The sequence below is a fragment of the Ochotona princeps genome, chromosome 1, assembly GCF_030435755.1.
Source record: "Ochotona princeps isolate mOchPri1 chromosome 1, mOchPri1.hap1, whole genome shotgun sequence".
NCBI classification, from domain to species: domain Eukaryota; kingdom Metazoa; phylum Chordata; class Mammalia; order Lagomorpha; family Ochotonidae; genus Ochotona; species Ochotona princeps.
Genome location: NC_080832.1, coordinates 70,091,012 through 70,117,462, shown reverse-complemented (window position 1 = coordinate 70,117,462; position 26,451 = coordinate 70,091,012). Strand labels below are relative to the sequence as shown.

The 26,451-nt window shown below is 46.2% G+C and overlaps 1 protein-coding gene across 5 annotated transcripts in view; it reads left to right on the top strand.

Annotated features, from left to right (window-relative positions):
• Positions 1 to 26,451, top strand: part of ANKRD6 (ankyrin repeat domain 6) — a 189,671-nt gene that overhangs the window by 110,075 nt on the left and 53,145 nt on the right. For 4 of the 5 annotated variants that reach the window (XM_058660841.1, XM_058660848.1, XM_058660846.1 and 1 more), the window contains exons 1-2: positions 3,868 to 3,978; positions 7,106 to 7,371. In XM_058660841.1, the coding sequence (XP_058516824.1) occupies positions 7,252 to 7,371 (120 nt within the window). In that variant the 5' untranslated portion in view covers positions 3,868 to 3,978; positions 7,106 to 7,251. Of the gene's footprint in view, positions 1 to 3,867; positions 3,979 to 7,105; positions 7,372 to 26,451 lie in introns of those variants that run through there. The other variant, XM_058660832.1, reaches the window with a different exon arrangement.

Here is a 26,451-nt window from a genome sequence, read left to right as displayed (position 1 = left end):
TGAAGTTAATTGACATGGTATTGAATGACCAGTATGTTAGAAAATGCAAGTTCTTAACCACATCCTGTAACTACTTCATTGACATCTCAATTATAGTTTATACACAACTGGCTGCTATACACCTTTAAATAGTTATAGGGTGCTATTCAGCTGTCTCGTGTCTATTTTCATTTATATATTTAGCAGCTTAAAGTATTCAAGTGTGATTTCTACTGAACTACGTGAAATTTAGGATAGTCTAAACAAGTTTATACCTCAAACAAGACATATGTTAACAATTGAGGAGCAGAACAGTTTTAGGAGTGGTGTGCAGAGAAATCTTCAATACCTTAGTGAGGAGTAACTAATCCTGGTGTCCTGCCTAGTTAGGTATATGTGTCCCTGCATTCTTAAAGCCTTTGCCACACCTTACAAAATGGCACTAGATATGTCACTACTAGAGTTCTTGAACTTCTGGCCCTCGGGTCTGAGGGCTACCCGGACCTATTTTAGGTGGAACCTGTAGGATGCCATGTTGTTGCAATTTGCTGTGCCAGAAATGAGTTTACTCCCAGCTCAGTTCATGCACAGTCCTGATCCATACCCTTTACCTCCCTAAACAAAATGGCACCCCATTCAGCTCTATGGGTGGGAAGTGGGCTGTGAAATCCACTTGTTCCTGCACCGCCCATCTGGGACCTGCTGCTCTCTCTGCTCCTGGTCAAATCAAACAGACCAGCAGGACGGGTAGTTGTTTGTCTCGGTTCACCTCCTGAACTCCCAGTGACCGTCCCTTCCCACCTTGTTGTTAGTGGAGTTCCAGCTGCTGGGTACAACTCAGATCGCTGCTCGCAGAATGCCGCTAGGGTTTCGGTCACTGCAGCTCCACACCATTGTGTTCGCTGCTCTCTTGTGTCTGTCTCCAGGTGCCCCTCTGCTGTTCTACTTCCTGGAATGTGCCCTGTCTTCTTAACACTGGTTAATGTTTCTCCGTCTATTTAAACATCCTTACCCTATTCTGCCATCTTGATTCTCCCAGTCTCCATGTTTCTAATGTCGTCCTCCTCAATCTGAGCTTAGGATACTACAACATAACCCAAAACTGGTTTGAGAAAATTAGGGGCAGAAAGCAGCCATGTCAAAGCAGTTCTGGGGAATGGGTGTGAGTTTAGCTATAGCTCCATGTAAGGTAGACTGTTCTACTAGAGTTGGTTTCATTATTGGGGATCAAGGTTTATTTGTGCCTGTCTCTAGCTTCTGTGGCTCTACCCAACAGGGGCTGAGAGGGATTAATTCCAGCCTGATAATGGTGCTGTCCAGTGCTTTGGTGCTGACCACCTGTGTCACTGAGTTGGGCAGCCTAGGCATCAGTAAGTCATCTATCTGGTCCCAAAATTTGTAATCCTTTGAAAAGGGAGGGGGAGAGGAGAATGACCACATATGTACCTTTAATCTCTCAGAGGTTGTGGAGCTGTATTCTGCCTTAACTATTTAGAAAGGAAGAAAAAAATATTAGCTGACAAAGTGAGCACCTCTTTATTTTGAGATCCTCAGCAAATAAAGACTACTGACTATGAACAACAATGAGCTACTGATGTTTCTGTCATGTATTTAGTAGACATTAGATCAACTATGGTTCAGGTACTATGCCAGACAATGACTTAGAGTTCTCATCTCCTATGGAAGTCAACCTTGATCCAGCCATGGCAGTTGTATCAAGAGGGAGTTGTCCTAGTTTGTTCACAGTACCATAACAAAATGCCACAAACTGAGTGGCTTAAACAACAGACATCTGTTTTCTTAAAGTTCTAAAGGCTAGAAGTCCCAGATCAAAGTCCAGCAGGGCTCGGTTTTGGATGAGGGTTCCCTGTTGGGCTGGATCATTTTGTCCTCACTTGGCCTTTATCTTGAGCATGACGTAGAGAGAGAGAGAGAACTGGCACATTGATGTCCCTTACTAAAAACACTAATCCTACCACATAAGAGACTTGCCCTTGTGACCTCATTTTGTGCTAATCATCTCCTGTTTTCACATATCTTCCTGGGAGTTGGGGTTTCAACGTGGATGGGGTGAGGGGTGGCAGTCAGTGCATGGAAGGCATTCGTGGAACCACAACTACACAGATACGGCAATGATCGCCTTGTCTGGGGAACAGTGGGGACAGCAGGTCCTGAGCAGATGATCCCAGGTCCAGATTTGAGTGCATATATGGTCTTTTGCTAAATGGAGCGAGAGCCCAGCCTGTGCACAGAGGCCATAGTCAGTCTGTAAGTAATGGTCCTCCAGGAAGAGGAGAGGGCTCCACGTCATATGCCTACCAGGCACATCTCTAGTCAGTGGTTTGCCCTTCCTCCTCCCATACAACGTTAATTTCCACAAGCAGCTTTTCTTGATGGGAGGGTGTGTCACAGGTTTCCGGAATAGCTTCCAGAGGTCACTCAGCTTCCTTTGCAACAGTCTGTGCCTCCTGTGAAGGTGATTGTTTTAATGATTCAGTGACAGGTTCAGAAACGTCATTCTGCCTGTTCCTTTGCCATGATGGGCTGAATTGACTGAGCTGGGCTTGCCAATAGAGGAACCATATCTCATAGTGTTCTTTGGCCAACACTCTTCGAGATCAGCAGGTACCTCAAGTGGTCAGTGCTGGACATCCTCACATGCTAAGTAAAGAGGAGTAGAGATTCTCAGAAGGAAGTGTTCTGGAAGCCTGGAGAAAATGAACTGCTCCTTGCCCTTGATTTCCACCTCTATCCTGGTGCATGGTCTCTGGGACTCTGGCTGTGGCTGAACAGTGGCCAGGGGATACATTCCCTCAAAGTAGGGATCACACACCCCATCTCTGCTTTAAGCTTGCTCCTCCAGTGGTAATGTCAATGTCCCAGGATGTCAGCTTGTAGATGCACTAGTGTGACTGTGTATTTTAATGGCTTGTTTCTCATTTTGCTAGCAATTTGTTTCTTCCATGAAATCCACCTGCTCAGCCATGCACTGGCTAGAGCTCCAGCATGCTCTCCTGCCCTTGATGTAAACCCAAAAATGGCCACTGCAGACCCCAGCCTCTTGCCCAAAGCAGACAAGGCTTTGGAGTCAGGAAGGTGCACAGAGGGTTTGAATTATCAGAAATTTTCCCATCTCTGAGACTGATATTTCTTTCTTTAGAAACAAAAGGAAAATCAGGGCTGTTGGCACCAGGCAGAATGAAAGCCTTGCCCTTTCTTGATATCTTCGTGTGGGAAGTTGGGTTAGTGTTGCTTCAACAAGTGGGCTACCAGATGCACGTGCAATGTTCAAGGCCCTCAGCTACACCTGTCGCAGCCTCTGGAGAGGCTCTGGCTGTTTCTCTCCCTTCCCCCTCTCCTGCAGAGACAGCTCAGAGGAGGGTTTGTGAGACAAACTGTGCATTACAAAAGCTGGGGCCAGTCTTCCCATGCTGTCACAGTCACTGTGCTGGGCTCTGCTGAGGAGGGTGGAGTGTTTGGCTGTGCAGCTCTGACATAGCCAGCGCTGCCCTAACTGCCACCGGAAAGGCAGGCCGTTTGGGTCTGGACACTCCCCGCAGCTTCTCTCCCTGACAGCCTGCCTAGTCTCTCCTCTCGCATTCCTGCCAACTTCGTGTCTCAGTCATCCGAGCATCATCTGAAACCGTCCTGCGGGTGTGTGGCTGTTCTATCAGGGCAGTGTTACAGGTCTTCTGCTGCTGGGAGGGAGCAGGCCAATAGAATCAGAAGCACCGTCTGAGCCTGCTCACCAGCTACACAGCACGGGCCAGCTGAATGGATGGCTTAATAAGCATTTAAGAGGTGCTGTTCTGCCAGCTTGGCTGGGGCTTCAGCAGAAGGAGGGACGTTGAAGGGAAAGAGGCAGAGAGCGCTGTTCAGCGTTGTTCTGTGAATCACTGCGGACCCGTTGGGAGTGACACCCTGGGAAGCTGACAACCTCACCAGCAGGTGATTGATCTCAGTTACCCAGAAACAGAAGAGGGAGGAGAGCACCGGAATGTGAGTATGGCCCCTTCAAGGAAGGGTGTGGAGCAGTGGGCACAAAGCTAGTTGTTGTAACTGACACTCCCCAGCCACCAGCTTCTGAGTGCATGGGGCCATCTCGGAGTGGGTCGTATGCAATGCCTGGCTTGGGACTTTGATTTCTCCTAGAATATTTCACCTCTTAGGAAACCGATTATAGTCTTTGCCGGTATTGGCATGAGGAGACTTTGTTGCAAAGCCCCTAGAAAACAGCATAAACAAACCTTAAACCTTTTGCTATGAAAGAAAACAGATTGCATCACAGACCAAGCAGCTGTGTGACCGCCCCCCCCCCCCATGTGATGAGAGACAAAAGAATGGGTCAAATGGGAGCAAAGAAAATGAAAATGGAGAGGTGAGCTGGGAGGACGAAGGAGAAATCTCTCAGGGAGCAAATCCGTCTGGATTGAGGATGCTCATTGTGTACTTGTGCGCATGATTTTGTTTGCTTTCTGATTAAAGAATGAGCAGCATGTCTGCATTTGAGGTTGTTATTCTAGAATCCCGTGAAAAGGGAGCATTGTATCAAAGATGGATGTCATTGATCACCTCAGAGCAGGAGTAATTCCTCACAACTAGCCATGGGAGGTGCCTTGAAGGATAACTGATTTGGCCAGAGGAGGCTCAGGATTAGTGAGCTGTGGGGCAGCTGCAGCTGGCACACCCAACAGGTTGGCAATGAAGTTCAACTCTGACTGCACACTGGTCACGACTCCTACAGTCCCCTCTTTTCTCCATGCCCTAACCAGGGATGGGTTCTCCATCCATTCCTATTCCTCACCCACCTCCACCTGGCCACACTGGACAGTCCCCAGGTGACAGCTGAGCAGCACAGCATCTGCTCCCCCGAACAGATGGGAATTTTTACAGGTGACAGATAGGGAATTAGGGCTGTGATCAGGGCAGGAGAGATACCTCCTTCGCCACCTCAGTGAGGGTGCAGAAGGGAAGCAGGAAAAATTCAGCTACCCCTAACGCTTCTCCTGCAGCTGAAGGTGAATGCCTGAAGGTCCGAGTAAATAAGGTCATACCTGGACTTCACTTGAAAACAAGCCTGATACATGCAAGCACATAGGGATGGTGTTAGGAACAGGCAAGAAACTAAAGATCTGTGGGATTCTGTTCCTAAGCTTGCAGACAGTATCAGGCACTCCAGCAAGGCGGGGAGGGAGGGTGGGAGCACATATCCAGAATCTTGGAGCATATTCTGTCAGTGTATTGGTGATGGTGAGGTAGGAGGCAGAGCTTTCTAAAGAAGCTCTAACTGAGAAGCAAACACACACAATGACATCTCTATTTGACCAACGTATTTTCACCACTGTAGTGCTTTTCTGTTAATAGAAAAAGAAGAGCATAGAATGGACTTTCAAAGGTCATTTGCCAAGGGTATTCATCTCAACAAAGGTATCTCGGTCGCATGCAGTCCTTTGGGTTTCAGTCTTGGTAAATGAGGCTGCATTTGTTGCCTGGGACCAGAGGGTGGGATGGGCATGGCCATTCACTTACCATCGGCTGCTTGGATGCTGGCATGTGTTGTGAGGAGGCTGGCCTGGAGCGCGTGACCTCAGCTGATGGCTGCAGCGGATCCCTGCTGCTGTGGTTTAAAATGAGTAGAATCTGAGCCATGATAATAGTATTTATGTGAACTTGCACTTTGCACTTGACATTCGAATGGCCCATTGCAAGAAAAGTTCTGGAATTGAATGGAGTAGGCCAAGGGTACCAAGATGACAAGTGGGTAAATGAAGGAGATCGCTTAGGAAGTCAATGTTAATGCTCAGCATTTCACTACCATTGGGGCCTGGAGTGGCTTGAGGATTTGGGAAAACAGCAGAAGTGCAGTATAATTGAGTTGAATGCGCCTAATTGCCTGAGTAAAGACAGGTGTGATATAGCCCACGTTTATAAGAACAAAACAGCTAAATAGAGTCACAGTCTGGCTAACTAGTCTTTCCAAAGGCATTTCTAGCTCTGTGTCTTCTAGTGTTTTGTTTCTCAACTTAGTTCTTTCATCAGTTTATTCATTCAAGAAATTATTTTTGGCCCACGCTGGGGACATTTGCCTGTAACCACCAAAGTGCTTTCCCTCCCCATTGATGCATCCAAATCTGTTGTTTCACCGTCCCTGCTCACAAGGCTCATTGGGAGTTTGCAAGGTTCCTTGCCTCTGTCTCTTTGCTATTGTCTACTTGTGTTTTGAACAATAGATGGAGAACAATGAGAAAATGTGATCATTTAGAAGCTAAGGGTGTGAGTGAGACTTTTGTTTCTGAAGTTACAACATGTATGTTTGGCCAGCACTTTCACATCCTGAAAAATGACTTTTAATCCACATCTCAAGCCTGTGTTCTCATATCTGTTCTGTATATGAGCATCTAATCACATTTGGCCAGCCAGATGCCCTGCCTGCATGCCACTGTGATGAGGACTGAGTGGGATGGAGTCCAGGCCCTTCCCAGCCGTATCATGACCAGCTCAGTCTTCAGTGGTTAGAAGCATCACTGAGCTTGACTGGAAGCTGCTGCTGAGAGTGTCTGCATCCTCCAGATCGCAACAATTACGTGTGGAAGGCTCTAGACTGAAGGAGAGTCCTTCAACATAGCAGCTTCTCTCCACTGATTCACATTGGTGTGTTTAACATGTGTGCTTTTTAAATACAAACAAACACTCACCTGCTTGCCTTCCTAGGAGTGGATTAGCCACATAAGCAGTTCTCCTACCTGGAGAACCCTTCACCTTGGAAATAAGTACTGGCAACTATGGTTTGGACTAAGGGTGACCCAGGGCCACTGGGAGACCCCAATCCTTTAAACAGTGTTCTGTGCTTTAGGCTGTGTTTGGGAGACAATGTGGGGCTGTTGCTATGTGCGCCAGGGATGTAGAGAGAAGGAGGGAGGGACAAGGCAGCTAAGACCTTCCTCCTGGGGTCAGTGCTATGCCAGGCTTTGCTGGGGGGAGAGTGCTTCCCACCCAGCTCATTTCTCCCCACCAGTGTCCTAGCCCTGCAGTGTATGCCAGCAGGATGCGCTAAAGTCAAGGAGGGAGGAGGATACCTGTCCTTGGATTTCAAATGGCACTGATAGCTTTGTTTTGCAACTCCTAGGTTCCAAAGATGGCATAGCAATAAAGGCACCTTCCAATGACTGTGAACACCCTGACCGGTGGGTGCAAGCCCAACTCAGTGGCTTCGTGTTGAGCTGGAGGAAAGTGTCTGCAGCCTTTCTGAACACCCTCTTCCGCTGCTAATTCATGAGCCAGCAGGATGCAGTCGCTGCACTGTCAGAACGCCTTCTCATAGCCGCGTACAAGGGCCAAGCAGAGAATGTGGTTCAGCTCATCAACAAGGGGGCCAAGGTAGCGGTTACCAAGGTAACAGAAAACCCTCTAGCCCTCCCTGGGAAACAGCCTACCTCTTAACCATCATCTGTGAAACTCTAGCATTCAGTTCACAACTTTCAAAGAACTGGCTGTTTATTTCTTGGTTTGTTTGTTGGTGTCCCAATGATGTGGCTTTACAGAAAAAGGAGGAGGATTAAGAATGTGTTCCTTGCCATCTTTCAAATGCAATAACTTGCAGTTAGAATGCAGCACTCTTTAAGATGGCCCTGTGGCCCTTTCTCACCTATTTCTCTACCCAAATAGTCAAAAAGTTGGGGCACGGAAGCTCACTGTGCTAGGTGTTGGTGCACTCATTGTGTTGGACAGCCTCTTAGGGAAGTGGGGCCATTGCGTCCAGGGGAGCCCTCATTCTCCCTAGCCGTGCAAGTGCTTTGGCAGTCAGTGCCAGTGACCACTGAGACCTGTATGGGCAATGATCTCATGCAGGGATCAGTGGAGATGTGTGGCAAGTTGTGGCATCGATTGTTTGCCCTCACTAACATCATGGTAGACAAGAGGCCAAACTGGCCAAAGGCAGTCATGTTAGCCCAGTCAGGAAATGGCAGGCCCTGCACAGTTAGAAGACAGAGTTTCAGTGTATGGATGCAGTGACACGGGTGACAGTCAGCTCTTAGTATTGCTCTAAGCACTTCACGACCTTCTAGAGGAAGGGACACATGGGGAAACTGTGGTCCAAAGTGATCTGAGTAACTTGCCAGGGTCCCTCAGCCCCCAAGTGGTAGAAATGCAACTTGTGCCTAGGGCATCAGGGTGGTAAGCCCACCTTCCAGACCAGTCAAGCCAGGTTGCACACACAAGTGCCTAAGATCTCACCTGCCCCCTCACTGCATCTGCAGAAAGCTGGAGTCAGAAGTACGGCAGTGCAGGCCACAGGCAGCATAGCTATTTCAGCTGCCAGGCCAAAAGTCCACCTCCATTTCTTGCTATGACTCAATAATGCTTCATTGTAAACATATATGAGAGTCCCTTTTATGTTCTGAACTCCTGGTGAATGCCCAAAACCACAGATAGTACTGAACCCTTTGTATCTGTTTTTTTTTTTTCCTATGTACATATATCCGTGGTAAAATTTATTAGTTAGACCCAGTAAAAGATTAAAAATAACTTATAGTACAGTTATAACAATTTTACTATAACAATGTCCTCAGCCTCACAATTTTTAGAGTTTGGCCCCCATGTTAAGTGAATAGGAGTTGAATCGTGACAGTTGATCTGGTCATTGAAATGGCTACAAAATGAGGAACAGGCAAGTTCTATAAGCTGCATGAATATGCTGGAGCCAGGGATCATTCATCCTGGAAAGGACATGGTGGGACAGCATGGTATGGGCACACAGTTTTAAACCTATAAATTGTTTTTCACTTAATAATTTCAGACTGTGGTTGACTATAAAAGCTATGGAAAGAACTGCTGATGGGGGGAGCTATTATTCCAAGCACTGTCCCTCTGGCAGTGTGTGTATATCTTGGGTTGTTTCCTCATTAACAGTGCTGATATGAACACTCACTTATGAATGTATGTACATTTTCATTTCTCTCTACCTAGGAATGGGAACACTGTTTCACATGTTGAATCTGTATGTTTATTTTTTAAAAGATCTATGTGTTTATTTGGAAGAGTGGCGGGGGAATTGGCAGTGATAGCTTGATATTTCCATCCGCTAGTTCGCTCTCCAAAGGCCACAGCAGCTAGGTCAGGCCCAGAACCCAGAGCCAGGAACTCTGTCCTGGTGTTTCCATGGGTAGTAGGAGCCCAAATAATTGGCTGTCTTCTGCCTTCCACGGCATATTAGCAGAAGGCTGGACTTGACACTTTTATGTGGATGCCAGCATCATAAGTGATAGCTTAATCCACTGTACCACCTCAAGGTAGATTAAATCTGTGTTTACTGAACTGTTTTCCAGAGTAAGTGTGCCATCTTACATTAGCACCAGCATTAGATGAGCATTCGTTTTTCTGTATCTCCACTAATATATTCTTTTCTTTTTAAAGGCTAGTTATCTTTTGTAAAAATAATGCATATACATGGGAATTTTGAGCATTAGTTCAGGGGCTGGCACTGTGATACAGTGGGGTAAGCCCCCACCTTTGGCACTGGCATCCTATATAGGCTCCGGTTCCCAGTCCCTGCTACTCTGCTTCCAACCCAGCTCCATGCTAATGCACCTGGAAAAGCAGCAGCAGACAGTTCCACAGGCACGGAGCCTTGTCATCCAAATGAAGTATCCAGGCGGAGTTCCAGGCTCCTAGGTTTGGCCTGGCCCACCCTGGGTTTTGTGACCATTTGGAGAGTGAATCAATGAATAGAAGATATCCCTGTCTCTTCTTGTGTGTAGCTGCCTTTCAAATAAATAAAAAAAACAAGTGCATCTTATAAAGTGTTCAGGTACAGCTGGAAGGCTTTTAACAAGCTTTGTTCCTCTGAAGAAACAACTTTATAATCTTCTAGTGCTTACCTCTGAATTCTAGTGAATGAACAGATATGATTAGTTGATGCAACAGTTTTATTCCTCTGTCTTTCCGTGGCTTAACAGTTCATTTCTTTTTAGTGCTCAATAATAGTCCATTGTATGGATCGAACACTCTTTGCTTTTCTGTATTCTCACTAAAGGGCAAATTAATCACTTCTGAATTTTGGTAATTACAAATAAAACTATAAACTTTTTAATATGGCTTTTTATGTGGAAACATTTCACCTTTGGCAGATACAACAGGGTGCAACTGTGTACTTTGTGACAACGGTTTTCTGTGCAAGAACTTTCTAGATTGTCTTCCAAAGGGACTATACCATTCTTCCATTTGTACCAATGGTGAGATTTCCCATTTCTCTGCATCTTTGCTCTTGGTCGGTGTCGTCAGCGGGTGTTCCAGATTCTAATTGGAGTGGGATTGTATCTCCTTGTTGGCCATATGCTGCCTTGTCACTCTGCTGATGCTGTCCTCTGAATGAACGTGCTTAGGCATGATGAAGGCTCGTTTATCTGTGTTGCTTCGCTGTGCTAGAACTATAGGATCGTTGCCAGATCCCATTTTCATGAAACTTCTTCTCTAATAGAAATGTCATAGCTTCTGATCTTGGGTTTAGGTCTCCATTGTCTTTCAAGTTAATTTTTGTGGATGAGGTAAGGCAAGAGTCTGTCTTCATTCTTTTGCAAATGAGTAGTCAATTTCCTTAACCCTGCTTGTTGAGAAAGCTGACTTCTAACAGATCTTGGCATGTTGGAACACACACACACACACACACACACACACACGAGTTTATTTGTTGACTGGTCTTTCATTGGTCTATGTGTCTATATGCCAGTTCCACGTGGTTTTGGTTACTGTAACCTTGTAATTTTAAAAAATGTTTCAATTGCGTTGTTTTACAATTTCTGATCACCTTGTAGTAGTTATACATTTTTATGTACAGTATTTCAACAGATGTACACAGTGTAAACTGAAAATTTCTGGCAGTTGACATTTCCATTTCCTTCATGTTTGCCATCTTCTCTAGTTCTTTCTACAGTGCACAACACATCATGGTGAACTACAGTCACCCACTGTGCTGGGACGTCCTAGAATCAATTGCTGTGCTCTGTCCTCTGATGTCTATTGTCCAGCTGCTCTCTGCTCTCTTCCTCACCTTCCCAGCCTCTTGTAATCACAATTCTGAGTTAGTCTTTTAAGCATCCTCATATGAGAGGCAATATGCAGTATATGTGTGTGACATTTCATTTGATATATGGAACCTTTGGTTCCGTCCATTTTGTTGCAAGGGACAGGATTTCATTTTTTATGAATGGGTAAAAATCTGGTGGATATACACAGTACATTTTGTTTATTCATTTATCCTTTGCTGAGCTCACAGGTTGATTTCTTGTCTTAGCTGTTTTGAGTAGCATTGCAATGAAAGGAGGAATACACACATCTTTCATAATACTGATCTCATTTTCTTTGCATATATTCCCGGAAGTGGGAATTTCAAGTTGTGTGGCCGATCTAGCTGTAGTCTTTTGAGGAACTTGCATGCTGCCTGTACTAACATTAATTGCCTCCATCGCTTGTTGGGATTCCTTTTCTTCCATCAGCATTTTTTCCTTTTTGATGGTAATCATTCTTTTTTTTTCATTTTTTTATTTTTGACAAACTTTACATAGTTAATTAGGGTAAAAAGGTTCAAGGGCTATAGGAAAGTGGGTAAGACTATTATGTCCATATTGTTTCCTTCAGGTATCTGAGGTAAAGGGGGATATTGAAGGAGAAGCCCCACCCAGTTTCCCACCCACCCCAGGTCCCAGATGTGGGGCATGCTCTGAGATTCTTGCTCAAGTGGTTTTGATAGTACAACAGTTATGATTCGCTGCCAATCTCGCCACTCAAAGCACGATGAGGTCGCTGAAGAATCCACTGATTGACATAGTCCATCTTAGAGTTTCCATTTGCCCAGTTTTTCACTGCCAACATATAGCTGAGGTGGTTGATTGACTTATTCTGTCTTCTGTCTTTTGATGGTTAAGGTTCTGAGTCTGGCAGTTCGATTGGGGAGATCCCCAAAGAAACTTTGAAGTGTTCCCAGGCCAGATTCTTGTATGTACCAGCAAGCACAGGGCCCGGCACAGTCCATTGCCCCAATCAGCTGGTGGTTGCAATTGCTGGGTTGGTTCTGTTTCCAGCGCTGTCTTCCACTATAACCAATGGGTGTTGCAGTCCAGCCTGGTTCTGCCCAGCACAAGCTTGACCCTCGCATAGACCAGTGGGAGCTGCAGCCTAGTCAGAGTGACCCACAGTAACCCCCACCAAGCCCACCCCCTACCCTGGTTTGCCAGTATGTATAGCAGACCAGTCCAGTCTGTCCCACATCCCATTTGGCGCTCGTACATGTCAATGGGTATTGAAGCTTAGTTCCATCTAACCAGCTCAACTATCCAGCCCACACAGATGCTGTTGCGTGCCTCTCTGTCTAGCCACCCCAGCCCCTGTCCTAGTTTTTGTGCCCTCCAGTGGTAGTGGTAACCCAAGAGGGAGGAGCCCACTATTTCCCTCCCAGGCCTCTCCCACTCCCGGATTATGCACTTTCCAGCCAGGTGGTTCTGTAGTTTAACTTGAGAGAATTAGCCCCCAGTGCCAGTTTCTGCCAGCTCATGATGCGGCTAAGCCCAAACAACCCTCACCCACTCTAATTTTGTTTGCACCAGTAGGAATAATCAGCCCAGCTTGGCTTTTCCCTGATCTAGTCCACATGAGTGCACAGGTGTTGTAGCCCTGCCTAGTCTGGTCTGCCCCCATCCCAGTCCACGCTCTCCAGTGGGAGTAGCTGTCCAGCAAGGGAACCACCCCTCCATGTTCCCCCTATTGGCTCCGACCCCTCCCTTCCTGGTTCTCACACATGCTGGTTGGGCGCTGCAATCACATCCAGTACAGGAAACTTCAACTTGGCATTTCGTATTGTGCACTGGTTTTTGTTGCGACCCAAACTGGCTTGACCCACACTCTGTTCTGGTGCTTGGATTTGCCAGTGGATGACATGACCTGATTCAGCCTGGTCTGCCCCCGACCCATGCCAAATGTATGCCAGTGGGAAACTTTCCATGGCCTGTTCTGAGCTGTTTACTATTATGTTTCTTGCGCTTACCTGCCGGGTCTGTGTCCTGCCAGAGGAGTTGCCCAGGCTCCTCCATCAGAACCTCTCCCAATGCCAGATTTTGCACATACCAGGGGGTCCATGAGCCAGCCCTACTCAGTTCGCCTCCTGTTCTAGCAGGAACAGTGGTTTTTCCTGACTGGCCTTCAACCCAATTTGGTTCTTGCTGTTGGATGTTTCAGCCCAGCCATGGCTCATCCATACCCACATATGGTTCACACATGGCTCAGTAGGGGTTGAGACCTAGCTTAGTCCATCCCACATCTACCCTGTTCGTCCAGGACACCAGATGGGTGTTGGAGTCTGGGCCTGGCTTGGTGCATCTAGTCCCAGTCCACACTTGTGCCAAGGGACACTACAAGTGTTTCCTGACCAGAACACAGTCCCCATTCCAGCCCATGCACCTTGGTGGGAAACTCAACCCAGCTAGGTTGTCCCCTTGGCTGCCCAACCGGTCCTGTTCCCAGCCATAGATCATGTGCATGCCAGTGGTTGCTCTGACTCAGCTTGGCTCAGCACCTCACCTGTCCCGACCCCTGCCTTAGACCCTGTTGCTTAGCGTCCGTGGCTCACGTAGACCAGTAGTTGCAAGAGCCTAGCTTGGCATGACCTGTACTCCATCCTGGTTTCTAGTTTCGCTTGTGGGCTAAGGTTTGCTCAGTCCTGCCCAGTTCACCCTGTTCCATTACCAATTCACACATTAGCCAGCTGTTGGAGCTACTTTGCCCAGCTTGTCTGACCCCCAGGTCTGGACCACATGTTCACCAGTGGGAGCTATGACTCTCCAGGGGAGTTTCCAAGTTCTTCCACTTGACCCACTCCCAGACCCAGTTGTCATACATGCCACTGGGTTTTAGGCCATTGCCCATCAAAGTCTGGCCTCCAATATGGCCTTGTACGAGCTGGTGAATGTTGCAGTCCGGCTTACCCCACAACCTATTCAGGATGCACATTCGGGTGCTGCTGCCTTGACCAGTCCAGTCTGTTGTGGGTTCCTTTACCTGTGATTGATGTCAGGCTCCTTGGTCACACCTAGCTTAGTCCATCACCACCCCAACTCTTGAGCTAACCAGTGGGGCTAGAATTTCCACAGGGTTTGGCCCACATATCCCCCACATATCCCCCACAGAATCTACCCCTGGATATGGTTCTCGAGTGCTAGTTAATGTCATGGCCCTGCCTAATGTGACCCGTCTACTGATCCATCATCATGTCAGGTAATAGCATATGATGCTGCTGGACAAGCCCTGAGCCTTAGCTTTTGCATGGACTGGTGTTTGGTGGTCAGCATGGTTCAGTGATTACAAGTTCTTCAAAGGAAGAGTTATTGTCATTGAGAATCTTTAGGATTGATTCACATCCCAGAAGCACAGTGGGTTCAACCTGGAGCTACCTAAGCAGTGATTCAAAGGGCCAAATCCCCAGAGTTCCCAGCTGGGAGGCCAGCAGGCAGAGCCTGGCGCCAAATGTCACAGTGGCACCTGGGGACAGCTCACCACATGCATGAGGTGACTGGAGCCAGGGATCCAAGCATGAAGACACCATGTCCTGAGACCCACCCACAACTGGCAGGCTGCAGGAAGTTTAAACCACAAGGTTGCGCTCCTCCCCAATCCCATACACTACTCAATGAGGGCGACGGGTGGGCCCCGGGCCTGCCTGGTCACGGAGACTCCCCCCCCCTCGGTGTACTCACCCCAAAGGGAGCAGCCCCCGGAGCACAGGCAGGCCCGGGGACAGCTCACTTGATGGTAATCACTCTAACTGGAGTGAAATTATATCTCATTGTAGCTTTGATTTGCATCTCTGACTAGTGATACTAAACATTTTTTGTCCTTTTTATTACTTTAGAAAAAGTATTTTGAAATTATTTGCCCATTTTTAAATGAATTGTTTGGGGGTTATATCTGAATTTGGGAAGTTTATTTTATATTCTGGGAAAAATCTTTTGCCATATGGATAAAATGTAAATATTTCTCAGATTCTGTCAATTGTGGCTGTGTAAAAGCTTCCTGGTTTGATGCAATCCTACTTGTGTAGTTTTGCTTTTTTTTAAAGATTTTATTTTTATTGGAAAGGCAAATGTACAGAAAGGAGAAGAGACAGAGAGGAAGATGTTCCGTCTGATGATTCACTCCCCAAGTGATCTCAATGGCTGGTACTGTGCTGATCTGAAGTCAGGAACTCTGTACAACGCAGACAGAGGGTCCCAAGGCTTTGGGACATCCTCAGCTGCTTTCCCAGGCCACAAGCAGAGAGCTGGATGGGAAGTGGAGCTGCCAGGATTAGAACCATGGCCCTTTTGGGATCCTGGCGCATTCAAGGCGAGGACTTTAGCTACTAGGCCACAATGTTGGGCCGTAGTTTTGCTTTGATAGCCTGTGCTTTTAGAGTCTTATCCAAGAAATTGTAACCTATACTGATGACAAAATATTTCCCACATTTTTTGGTAGCAATTCTCACGTTGTATATTTAGGCCTTTGGTCCATTTATGTTGATTTTTGTGCAGTGTGGTAGGTGCGAGAGAGTCTCCTGCATATGAACATCTGGTTTTTGAGAATCAGTTACTGAAGAATCTGTCCTTTCCCTATTGTTTTTGACGTCTTTGTGGAAAGTTAATTGGCTGCAAACATGTGGATTCATTTTGGGAATCTCTCTTCTCTTGCATTTGTGTATGTGTCTCTTTTTATACCAGAACCATGCAGTTTGAGTCGTATTAACTCTGTAGTATGTTTTGAAATCAGTTGTTTTGGTGACTCCAGGTATGTTCTTTTCCTCAAGATTGCTTTGGCTATATAGTGTTTGTGCTTCCATGTGAAATTTAGAAAAATTTTTTTTATTTATGGGAAAAATACTATTGGTATTTTTATAGGAGTTGCTACACTTACAAATTGCTTTGGGTATTACAAATATTTTAATAATATGTATGTTTTGATATTTTAATAATACAGATATTTTATAAATATTAATTCTTCCAACACATGAACATGAGAGGTCTTTCCATTTTATATGCCTGTATGTGTTTTGTTCAGTTTATTTCATTATTGCTTTGTAATTTTTCTTTCTTCTTTTTTTTTTTTTTAATAATCTTAGTTTAGTAGGGAACAAAGTGTCAAGGGCTACAAGGTGAAAGTGGGTAATACCATTGTTTCCACAGCAATATCATTTTACCCTGTATCTGGGGTGAGGGAAAAAAACAAAGGGAAAAGCCCCACCCAACCTCCCACCCATCCCAGATCCCCAACGGGAGGCGCACTCTGAGGGTCCTGCTGATACAGTTTTGATTGTTCATCAGTTCTGCATTGCTGCCAATCTCTCAGTTCCAATCGCAATGAAACCTGTTCAGAGTCCACTGGCTAACAGTCTCTTCATGGTTGGGGTTCTGAGATCAGCAGTTCAGTTGGAGGGATCTCCAAAGAAACTTCGTCGTCTGAGATGATCCTGGTCCTGATTCTTGCACGAGTTTGCTAGTACAGAGTCTGACACCATCCATCACACTAATCAGCTTATGCACATGCTGGTCGTTGGGATTGCTGGGTCCGTTCTGTTTCCAGCCCTGTCTTCCTCGTGAACCAGTGGCTGTTGTAGTCTAGCTCGATCCTGCCCACTTCATACTCGGTCCTCACACAAACCAGTTGGAGCTGCAGCCTAGTTGGGGGGACTCCCCATAACCCCCACCAGTTCTGCCCCCTACCTTGGTTCCCATGCTTGCCAGTATGTACCGCAGGCTTGTCAAGTCTGTCCCACATCCTGTTTAGCTCTGGCACATGTCATTGATGGGCATTGAAGCCCAGCTCAACCCAACCAACCTACTATCCAGCCCACACACCTACTGGCAGGTGCCCTTCTGTCTAGCCACCCCTGCCCCTGTCCCGGTGTTCTTGCTATCCAATGAGAGTGGTAACACGGAGGGAGGTGCCCACTATTTCCCTTCTAGGCCACACCCACTCCCAGATTATGCACTCACCAGGTAGTTCTGGCATTTAACTTGGCAGAATTAGCTCCCAGTGCCAGCCTCTGCCAGCTCATGATGCGGCTAAGCCCAACCAACCCTCACCCACTCTAGTTTTTGCTTGCACCAGTTGGAACAGTCAGCCCACCGTGGCCCTTCCCTGATCTAGCTCACATGAGGCCCACAGGTGTTATAGCCCTGCCTATTCTGATCTGCCCCCATCCCCACTCAAGCTTTCCAATGGAAGTAGTTGTCCAGCAGGGGAGCCCACATTCCCCTGTCAGCTTTGCCTCCTCTCCCTGATTATCACATGTGCTGTTTGGGCACTGCAACCACATCTGGTACAGCTCTTCTCACCTTGGCATTCCTTATTGTGTACTGGTATGTGCCGCAACCATACCTGGCTTGACCCACACTCTGTTCTGGTGCTCGGACTCACCAGCAGGTGATGTAAACAGGTTCAGCCTGGTCTGCCCCCAATCCATGCCATGTGTATGCCAGTGGGATAATTTCCATAGCCTGTTCTGGGCTGTTTCCTATTGTGTTTCTAATGCTTACCTGCAGGGACTGTGTCCTGCCAGAGAAGTTGTCCAGGCTCCTCCATCAGAAACTCTCCCAGTGCCAGGTTTCGCGCATACCAGTGGGTCCATGAGCCAGCCCTGTTCCGTTCACCTCCTGTCCCAGCAGGAACAGTGGCTTTTCCTGACTGTTCTTCAACCCCATCTGGTTCTTACTGTTGGATGTTTCAACCCAGCCATGGCTCGTCCATACCCACATACAGCTCACACATGGCTCAGTAAGGGCTGAGACCTAGCCTAGTCTGTCATACATTTCCCCTGGTCCTGCAGAGCACCAGATGGTGTTGGAGTCTGGCCCGGCTTGGTGCTTCCAGTCCCAGTCCACACTTGTGCCAAGTGGGATTACACTAGTACCCTGATTGGAACACAGCCCCATTTACAGCCCATGCGCTCATTGGTGGGAAACACAACCCAGCTAGAGTATCCCATTAGCTGCCCAGCCGGGTCTGTTCCCAGCCTTAGATCTCATGAAGGCCAGTGGTTGCTCTGACTCAGCTTGGCAGAGCCCCTCACTTGTCCTGGTCCCTTAGATGCTGTGGCTTAGTGTCCCTGTCTCACGCAGATCAGTAGATGCAAGGACCTACTTGGCATGACCTGTGCTCCAACCTGATTTCTGTTCTGTCTTGTGAGTTAAGGTTTGTTCAGCCCTGCGCATTCTGCCCCCTTCCAGTGGCAGCCCAGCCCACCCCACATCCTGTTGTAGGATGCACATTCAGGTGCTGCTGCCTTGACCTGCCCTGACTGTTGTTGGTTCCTTTACCCGTGAGTGATGGCAGATGCCATGGTCACATCTAGCTTAGTCCATTGCAACTCCAGCTTACGAGCTAACCAGGGGAACTTGTATTTCCACAGGGTTGGGCCCACACAACCCCTTAGAGTCTACCCCCAGACCAAGTTCTCTTGCGTGCTGGATAGAGTCTTAACCCTGCCAAATATGACCACTCCACCACTCCACCAAACAATTGGTAATGGTACCCATTACTGCCAAAGAGGCCCCCATCCATAGCATTGGTGTGGGCTGGTGTGTGGCGGTCAGTGATGCTCTATGCTAACAGCCCATCACTGTATTCCTAATTGGGCTGATGAATCTGTCTAACCCAACAAACCACCAGGTCTCAGTCCCCACGCATGCCTAAAACTTTCATGATCCTGTCACTGGGAATCACCCAAGATTTACTACGCACCTGGCCTTAGTCATGGGTGTCCCGAGGCAGCAAACATATCTTAAAAAACCCCAGAGTTTGCCGCTGGGCGGCCAGTAGGCAAAGCCTGGCACGACATGGTGCACTGGCTGCCCTGGGGGAGGCCGAGGACTCTTTCACTGCCTTCCGGCAGTGTCTTTGGCGTGAGCCCCCACCATTGGGTCTGACCTGGCAGGGGCACCCCCCACAGCTGCCACACTGTGAGGAGCGGCACTTGCCTGCAAACCCAAGTCCCGAACCCCTCCCAAACTCACCCAGCCACAAGATATTAGCAGCTGGGCGGAGCTAGGAATTTTAACCCAGTTCCAAACTTCCCTCATGGTGGACTTACCCTGAGGAAAGAGCTCTCTTGGGTCCTGGGGGAGGCTGAGGACTCTTTCACTGCCTTCTGGCAGTGTCTTTGGCGTGAGCCCCCAGCATTGGTTTCCGACCCGGCAGGGGCACCCCCCCACAGCCGCCACACTGTGAGGAGCGGCACTTGCCCCCAAACCCAAGGCCCAAACTGCTTTGTAATTTTTCTTTGTAAAGCTTTCACAACTTTGATTACATTTATTCTGAGGTGCTGTTTTGTTGGTAACAATGGTAAATGGGATTACCCTTATAACTTTGTTCTTAGGGAGTTTATTATTGGCATAAATGATGCTGCTGTTTGGGGCTAGCATTGTGGCATAGTGAGTAAAGCCACCATCTGCAACACTACCATCTTATATGGGCAATGCTTAGAGACCTGGCTGTTCTTCTTATAATCCAGCTGCCTGGTAATGTTTGGAAAACAGCAGAAGATGGCTTAAGTGTTCAGGCCCCTGCACCCAACAGGGAAGACCCTGAAGAAGCCTTTGGCCTCCATCTGGCCCAGCCCTAGCTGTTGAGATGATTTATCATTGAACCAGCGGTTAGAAGACCTCTTTGTAACTCTGCCTTTAAAATAAATGTTTTTAAAAATGAAAAATGCTAATTTTGCATTCTATAGTTTTATGAAATTCATTTACCAACCTGTTGGTGAAATATTTTGGTGTTTTATATATAGAATCATGTTGGAGCTGGCGTTGTGGCATACCAAAGGCATCACCTGCAATGCTGGCATCTCTATATGGGTGCCATTCAAGTTCCAGCTGCTTCACTTCCAATCCAGCTCCCTGCTACTGGCCTGGGAATGGAAGTTGAAGATGGCCCAAGTGTTTGGGCCTCTACTACGTACATGGGAGACCTAGAGGAAGCTCTTGGCTCCTGACTTTGGCATAGCACAGGGTTGGCCTTTGCAGTCAGCTAGGGAGTGAAACAGCAGAAGGAAAAATCTTTCTACCTTCTTTCTTCTCTCCCTTCCTCCCTCCCTCCTTTATAACTCTTCCAAATAAAATTTTTAAAATGCTTAAAGAATTGTCATCTGCGTGACTTGGTATCTCCTTTCCTATTTGTAGGCCTTTTATCTCTTTGTGTCTAATGGCTTTGGCTAAAACTACCAGGATTGTTTGTTGTGAGCATTACTGGATTTGATTTGCTAGTATTTTTTTTTTTTTTTTTGAGAAAATGTACCTAAGATCATCAGGGGTGCTGACTTAAAGATTTTTCTTGTTGTGTCCTTGTCAGGTGTTAGTCAAGCTAATGCTGATCTTCTAGAATAAGTTTGAAAGGGTTCCCTTGGGGCCCAGCATAATGGCTCAGTGGCTAAATCCTCACCCATTTGGGTGCCTGTGTCCTAGCTGCTCCACTTCCCATCCAGCTCCCTACTATGGCCTGGGAAAGCAAAAGAGGATAGCCTAAAGCCTTTCGACCTGTGCTTGCATGGGAGACCCAGAGGAGGCTTCTAGCTCCTGGCTTCAGATCAGCTCAGCTCTGGTCTTCATGGGCATTTGGGTAGTGAACCAGCAGCTGGAAGATTGTCTCTCCTTCTTTCTGTAAATCTGATCTACCTTGCTAATAAAAAGTATCTTTTCAAAGTGTTCACTCTTTCAATTTTTTTATAAAGAGAATTGGTCTTAAGTCTTTCTGAAAGGTTTGATAAAATCCAGCAGTGAAGTCTTCCAGTGTTAAGTTTTTCTTTGATAGAATTTTGTTATTGATACTCACTTTTTGTTGTCGATCTCTTCCCTTGTCTGTGTCTTCACAGCTCATTTTTGGTAAGTTATCACTGTCTAAAAATTTGTTTCTAGGCTTTTCAATTTGCATATAGTTTGTAATAGTTCCTAATGATTGTATTTCTATGGTATCCTTTTTCATCTCTGATTTTATCTGAGGTTTCTCTTTTCGTGGTTAGTCTAGCTAAAGGTGTATAATTTTTTATGTATATAGAAAAATCAACTCTTCAGTGCTGTGTTTTCTTTTTATTTCTGCTCTGATCTTCACTTTTTCTTTCTTTCTAGTTTTGAATTTGGTTAGTTCTTGGCTTTCCAAACATTTAGGATGCCCTCTTAGATTATTTAATGGGGTGGGGGTTGATAATTGCTATCGATTTCCCTGTTAGTATTAGTTTTTCTATACCCAAAAGTTTTCATTTGTTTCAATGAATTTGAAGTTTTTCCCTCATATCTAAAGTGCCTACATGTCCATTTAGAAGCAAATTATTCAGTCTCCATGTATTTCCATAGTAGTCAGAAAAGATAATACTACTTTCTATTTTTATGGTACTACTTTCTTTAAATTTGTTGATACTTGTTTTGTGACCAAATTTATAATCTGTCCTAGAGAACGTATTATATAGATATAAAAAAGAATACATTTGCAGCTGTCTGATAAAATGGTCTATTAGGTCTGTTTGGCCTGCAAAGTAAGTTAACTCTGATATTCATTGACCTTTGAGGTCGGAACAGTTTGTCCATTGATGATAGTGGTGTATCAAAATCCCTTACTTATTGTGCTTCAGCTTATCTATTAATGTTATTTTCATAAAATCAGGTCCTCTGGTATTAGGTACACATATGCACTTATTGTTATACCTTATTGAATTGACCCTTCAATCATTATGTAATGACCTCCTTTGTCTTTTTTTAGCAGTTTTGTCTTGAAGTCTGCATTGTCTGTGTATAGCCACTTCTGCTCACTTCAGGTTTTATGCTCACATGGTGTATCTTTCTGCAGCCTTTCTCTTGTAGTCAGTTGTATTTGCTGATGAAATTTCTTGTAGACAGCATTTCAGGGATGGTTACAGTCTGCCCAGTATTGTAATTTAAGGTTTAGTCCTGTACTGACTTGACACCTTACTCACTGTAGGCATTGTCCTCACTGTCTGCTCAGAGTTGATGGAGGAGTGGCAAAGGCAATTGCTTGGCCACCCACCCTGCCACTAGCTGGGTCACAACTGAGTCTTGAAGACACAGTGCCCTGGGGTCTTGTGGATGCATGTCAACCTGCAAAGAGTGACAGAGGTGGTTCCTTGGTCATCTGGTTTAGAAAGGTTCAAAGACGCAGTCTGCAAGCATTGGCTTGGGAACAGGCACAGAGACCCAGCTCAGTGCTAGAAGTCTGGCTAATAGGCCTGGTGTTGGGTTTCAGTTCTTAGGCCTGCACTTAATTCTCCATCCCTCCCCAGAAAGATGTCTCTGTGCTGTGCTATGTTAAGCTGAGGGAGAGATGACGCAAACAACCCTCTTTTGGGGAAAAAAAATTTATTTCAAAGGAAGATTTACAGAGAGAAGGAGAAACAGACAGAGAGAGGTCTTCCATCCTCTGGCTCACTCTCCAAATAACCACAATGGCCAGAGCTGACCTGATCTGAAGCCAGGAGCTCCTTCTGGGTCTCCCATGAGGGTGCAGGGGTTCAAGGACTTAGGGCATCCTCTGCTGCTTTCTAAAGCCAAGAAGCATGTAGTTGGATAGGAAGTGGAGCAACCAGTTGGAGGAATAGCCTGTTGAGCCATGGCACCAGCCCCAAACAACCCTCTTTCCTGCCATCTTCAGTGTATTACTTTCATTGCACCAAACCCAGATACTGTGATAGCTCAGCAGGTTCCTTGGCTCCCCTGGCTTGGCCTTGGTGTGTGACTGGGTGTTCTGATTGGTGTCTCTCTGGAGAGACAGTCTCTAGAGCCTCCTCTGAGTAACCATCTGGCTCTGCCCCCTCCTGTTACATGTTTTGAAATCAGGAAGCACGAGTCATCCATTTTGTCCTCTTTCAAAATTGTTTTGACTATCACAACTTACCTGACGTGTTTGTGTGAAAGGCACAGTTACAGAGGCAGGGGAAGGGAGGAAGCAAGCACTTTTCATTCACTGATTTGCTTTCCATATGGCTGCGTCGGTCCAGGCTTGGTCAGGCTGATGTCAGGGGCCTGCAGCTCCATGCAGCTTTCCCATCTGGATTGCAGAAGCCATCTGCTGCTACCTTCCCAGGCACATTAATAGCAAGTTGGGTCAAATGTGTAGCAGCTGAGACTCAAACTGTCATCTGTATAGGATGCTATAGTTATAAGCAGTGGCCTAACTTGCTGTGCCTCAATGTTGGACTCTGTATATTGCACTTTTTGTCATACATGTAATTCATGTGATTATAAGTGCTGTTCACTGGCAAACCAAAAATGATGACATTTGCATCAAAACTTTTTCTTGAAAAAGAGTGCTCCCGTCTGCTGGTTCACTCCCCAAATACCCCAAATACCAAATAATTGCCTGAAACTTGAATAAGAGTCAAGAACTTGGTGCCGGTAGTAGCAGGCACCCAGGAAGCTGACCTATCACCTGCTGCTTCAGGATCTGCTCTAGAGAGCCTGCACACTCTAATAAGTGATGTGGATGCCCCACCCAGGGTCTGAACTGCTAGGCCAGAGGCCTACTGCACACTTTGTTTGGTTTGGTTTGGTTTTTTCTCCAAATAAAATTTAATCCTGAAATTGGTAGTTGCCTTCACTTTTAAGTTTTTAATAAGATATATTTGAAAGAGTTTCAGAAGGTGACAGAAAGAGAAAGAAATCCTGCAGCAGGTTATTCAGTCCCCAGTGGGGCAGGCCAAAGCTGGGTGCTTCATCTGGATCTCCCACATGGGTGCAGGGGTCCAGGGTTTTGGGCCACCTTCTGTAGCTTTCCTAGGCACATTAACAGTGAGTGGGATTGGTCGTAGAGCAGCTGGGACTCAAACTGGTGCTCAGGTAGGATACCAGACATCGCAAGCAGGCAGTGACTTATATTACACCACAACACCTGCTCCATTGTTTGTTTAATTTGATTTAAATTCACTGTTAGGTCCTTCCTGTGCAATAACTTTATGTAACAGTTCTTATTCTAATTTGCAGTACTATTATTACACATTTGTCAATGTTCCTTCCCTGATGTCCTTTGCTCCCAGTCTAGTCTGATCCAGGGGTTCTCCAGTTCTGCTGAATCGCTCTCCCTTCCCTCCTGGGTTGAGCCATTGTTTGCTGGAACCCTATGTCATCCTCACCTTGGTGCCACCTATCTTCTGCTTTCTTGCTAAGAAAGGGGATATGGGAGATAAGGGTTATAGGAGTCTGTTCTTCTGGGAAAAAGAAGTCTTTATTCTACTCCCTAACTTAACTAACAATTTTGTATAAGCAAGGAATTCTTCTTGTGAACTTTTAAAAGCCATGTCTTGTCTTTAGATTTTCTGTGTTACTGTTACGAAACCTGGCTTGCAGTCTTCATTTGAACTGCCTCCTGGAAGCTCTTTATTTAAAAATATGTGTATTTATTTGAAAGAGTGACAGATCTTCCGTGTATTGCCTCAGGCGCCAAATGCCCACAGCATCCAGAAGTGGCACTCCTTTACGGGATGTAGACACCCCAAGCTACAGCCTAGTTTGCTGTGCCACAATGCTTGCCCCTTCAAAAAGGCTTTTGGCATCCACCCTGCCCTGTGAAGCCCTGCCCACTCAACACCGACCAAAAGTCCTCCCAGTGAATGGTGACCCGGTACGAAACTTGCTCTTTCCTCAGCTGACAAAAGCTTGTTCTCCATGCTTCCTCTGTCTGTATTGCAGGGTGCTCTGTGGGTGCTCACAACGCCCTGTGTCCTGGGGGATAGCTTCTCTCTTGCATTCCTCTGTGTTTGACATTTTCAGAAATTGCCAAAAATCTTTTGGCTGGGTTCTGGAGCCAGAAATCACCCCATTTTACGCACATTTCATAACTGTAAAAGTCAGAGTTGCCTCACAAACTTAGTTTCCATCAGGAATGCACCTCTTACTGCAATGAGAAGATTTAAACGCACAGAAAATATTGACTACACTTTAATGCATTCAGCACTCAGCACAGTGCTCACATATGAAGCTCTATGTATGATGAATGTGAGGAATATCATTGATTGTGAACTGCTCACACTTTGATCATGATTGCCCAGTGTCAGGTACTTCTGTGAGGTCTCTACATTTGAATCTTCAAACTTCACCCTGACTTTGATTTTCCTCCTTATGCAGAAGCTGAGTGAAGTGGTTATATATCTTGCCTGAAGTTGCCATTAGAAAGTGTCAGAACTGAGGTTCAAGCCATGCCTGTTTTGTTTAAGAACGCTTATTTTTAACTGCCAGATCTCAACTGTGTGATGAATGCTTTTGGAGTGTGAACTTCTGATCTGCTGCTTAGTGGAGATGGGCACTTGATACATTTCACAGGAGGCAGAGTCTGCAAATGTTCCACTGCCTGGGACTTCAGATGCCCAGGTCCTTGGCTGAAATAGTATTACAGTGTGTGTGTGTAAGTGTGTAGCATTTTGACCTCCTAAATGCTTGCCGCATGTTTATTGCCCATGCCTGGAGCCTTGTAAGATGTACATGGTTTCTTTGTAGGGTTGTGATGAGGTGGGGGTCACAGACAGAAAGCAGCTTGTACAAGCTGGGGTGTGATAGTCCCTACTGTCAGACCAATGTGCAGATGTCCCTACTATAAGGTCAGTTCCCTGGGTTTGGATCCTCATTACGATTTATTATTTATTTGAAAGAAGACAGACAGATCTTCCAGTCACTGGTTTTTGCCACGATGGCCAGGACTCTGCCAGGCTGAGCCAGGAGCCTGGAACTTCTCCCATCTGGGTTCCCCACATGGGTGCCTTCCCAGTGCATTGGCAGGAAGCTTAATTGAAAGTAGAATCATCAGAACTCAAACTTGCACCCATATGGAATGCTGGCTGTGCAGGTGGCAGCTTTACTTGCAACACTACAGTGCTGGCCCCCTCCCTGGCTTATACTTAAGCCCCCTCTTCCTGGGTGCCACATTTGTGATGTGGAGCTGATACTAGCACTTATGTCATGACCTAGGAAGGTATTGAAGGTGCCAGTTCATGGCAAGCATTTAGAATAGTGATACATTCTAAGCAGAATGTTTGCCATTTTATTTTCTTCTATGTTCCAGTACCGAGAAACACTTCCATGTATCTCCTAGAAATATTCATGCATTCAGAAGTGATTAAAATCTTTTGCCAATGAAACTGCTATGCATTATATTTTTCCACCTTATAGTATACCTAAGAGTTCCTGTGCCATTAAACATAGGTCTGATCATTTTCTGTAACGGCCCTATGACCTCCCAGTGTGTGGATGAACTGCAGATTTTATTCTGCAACCACTGATGCACAATCAGCTTGCTTATGAATTCTGCACTGTTGGCTGTGAGAGGCAGTGCTGTAGTGGACACACTGTCATCAAGGGCCCACCCAGCACACACCAAGAATGACCAAGTCTCTTGTGTAAAATGGCCAAGGATTTGTATGTAACCTCTACACACCCTCCCATACTTAACATCATCTCTGGATTG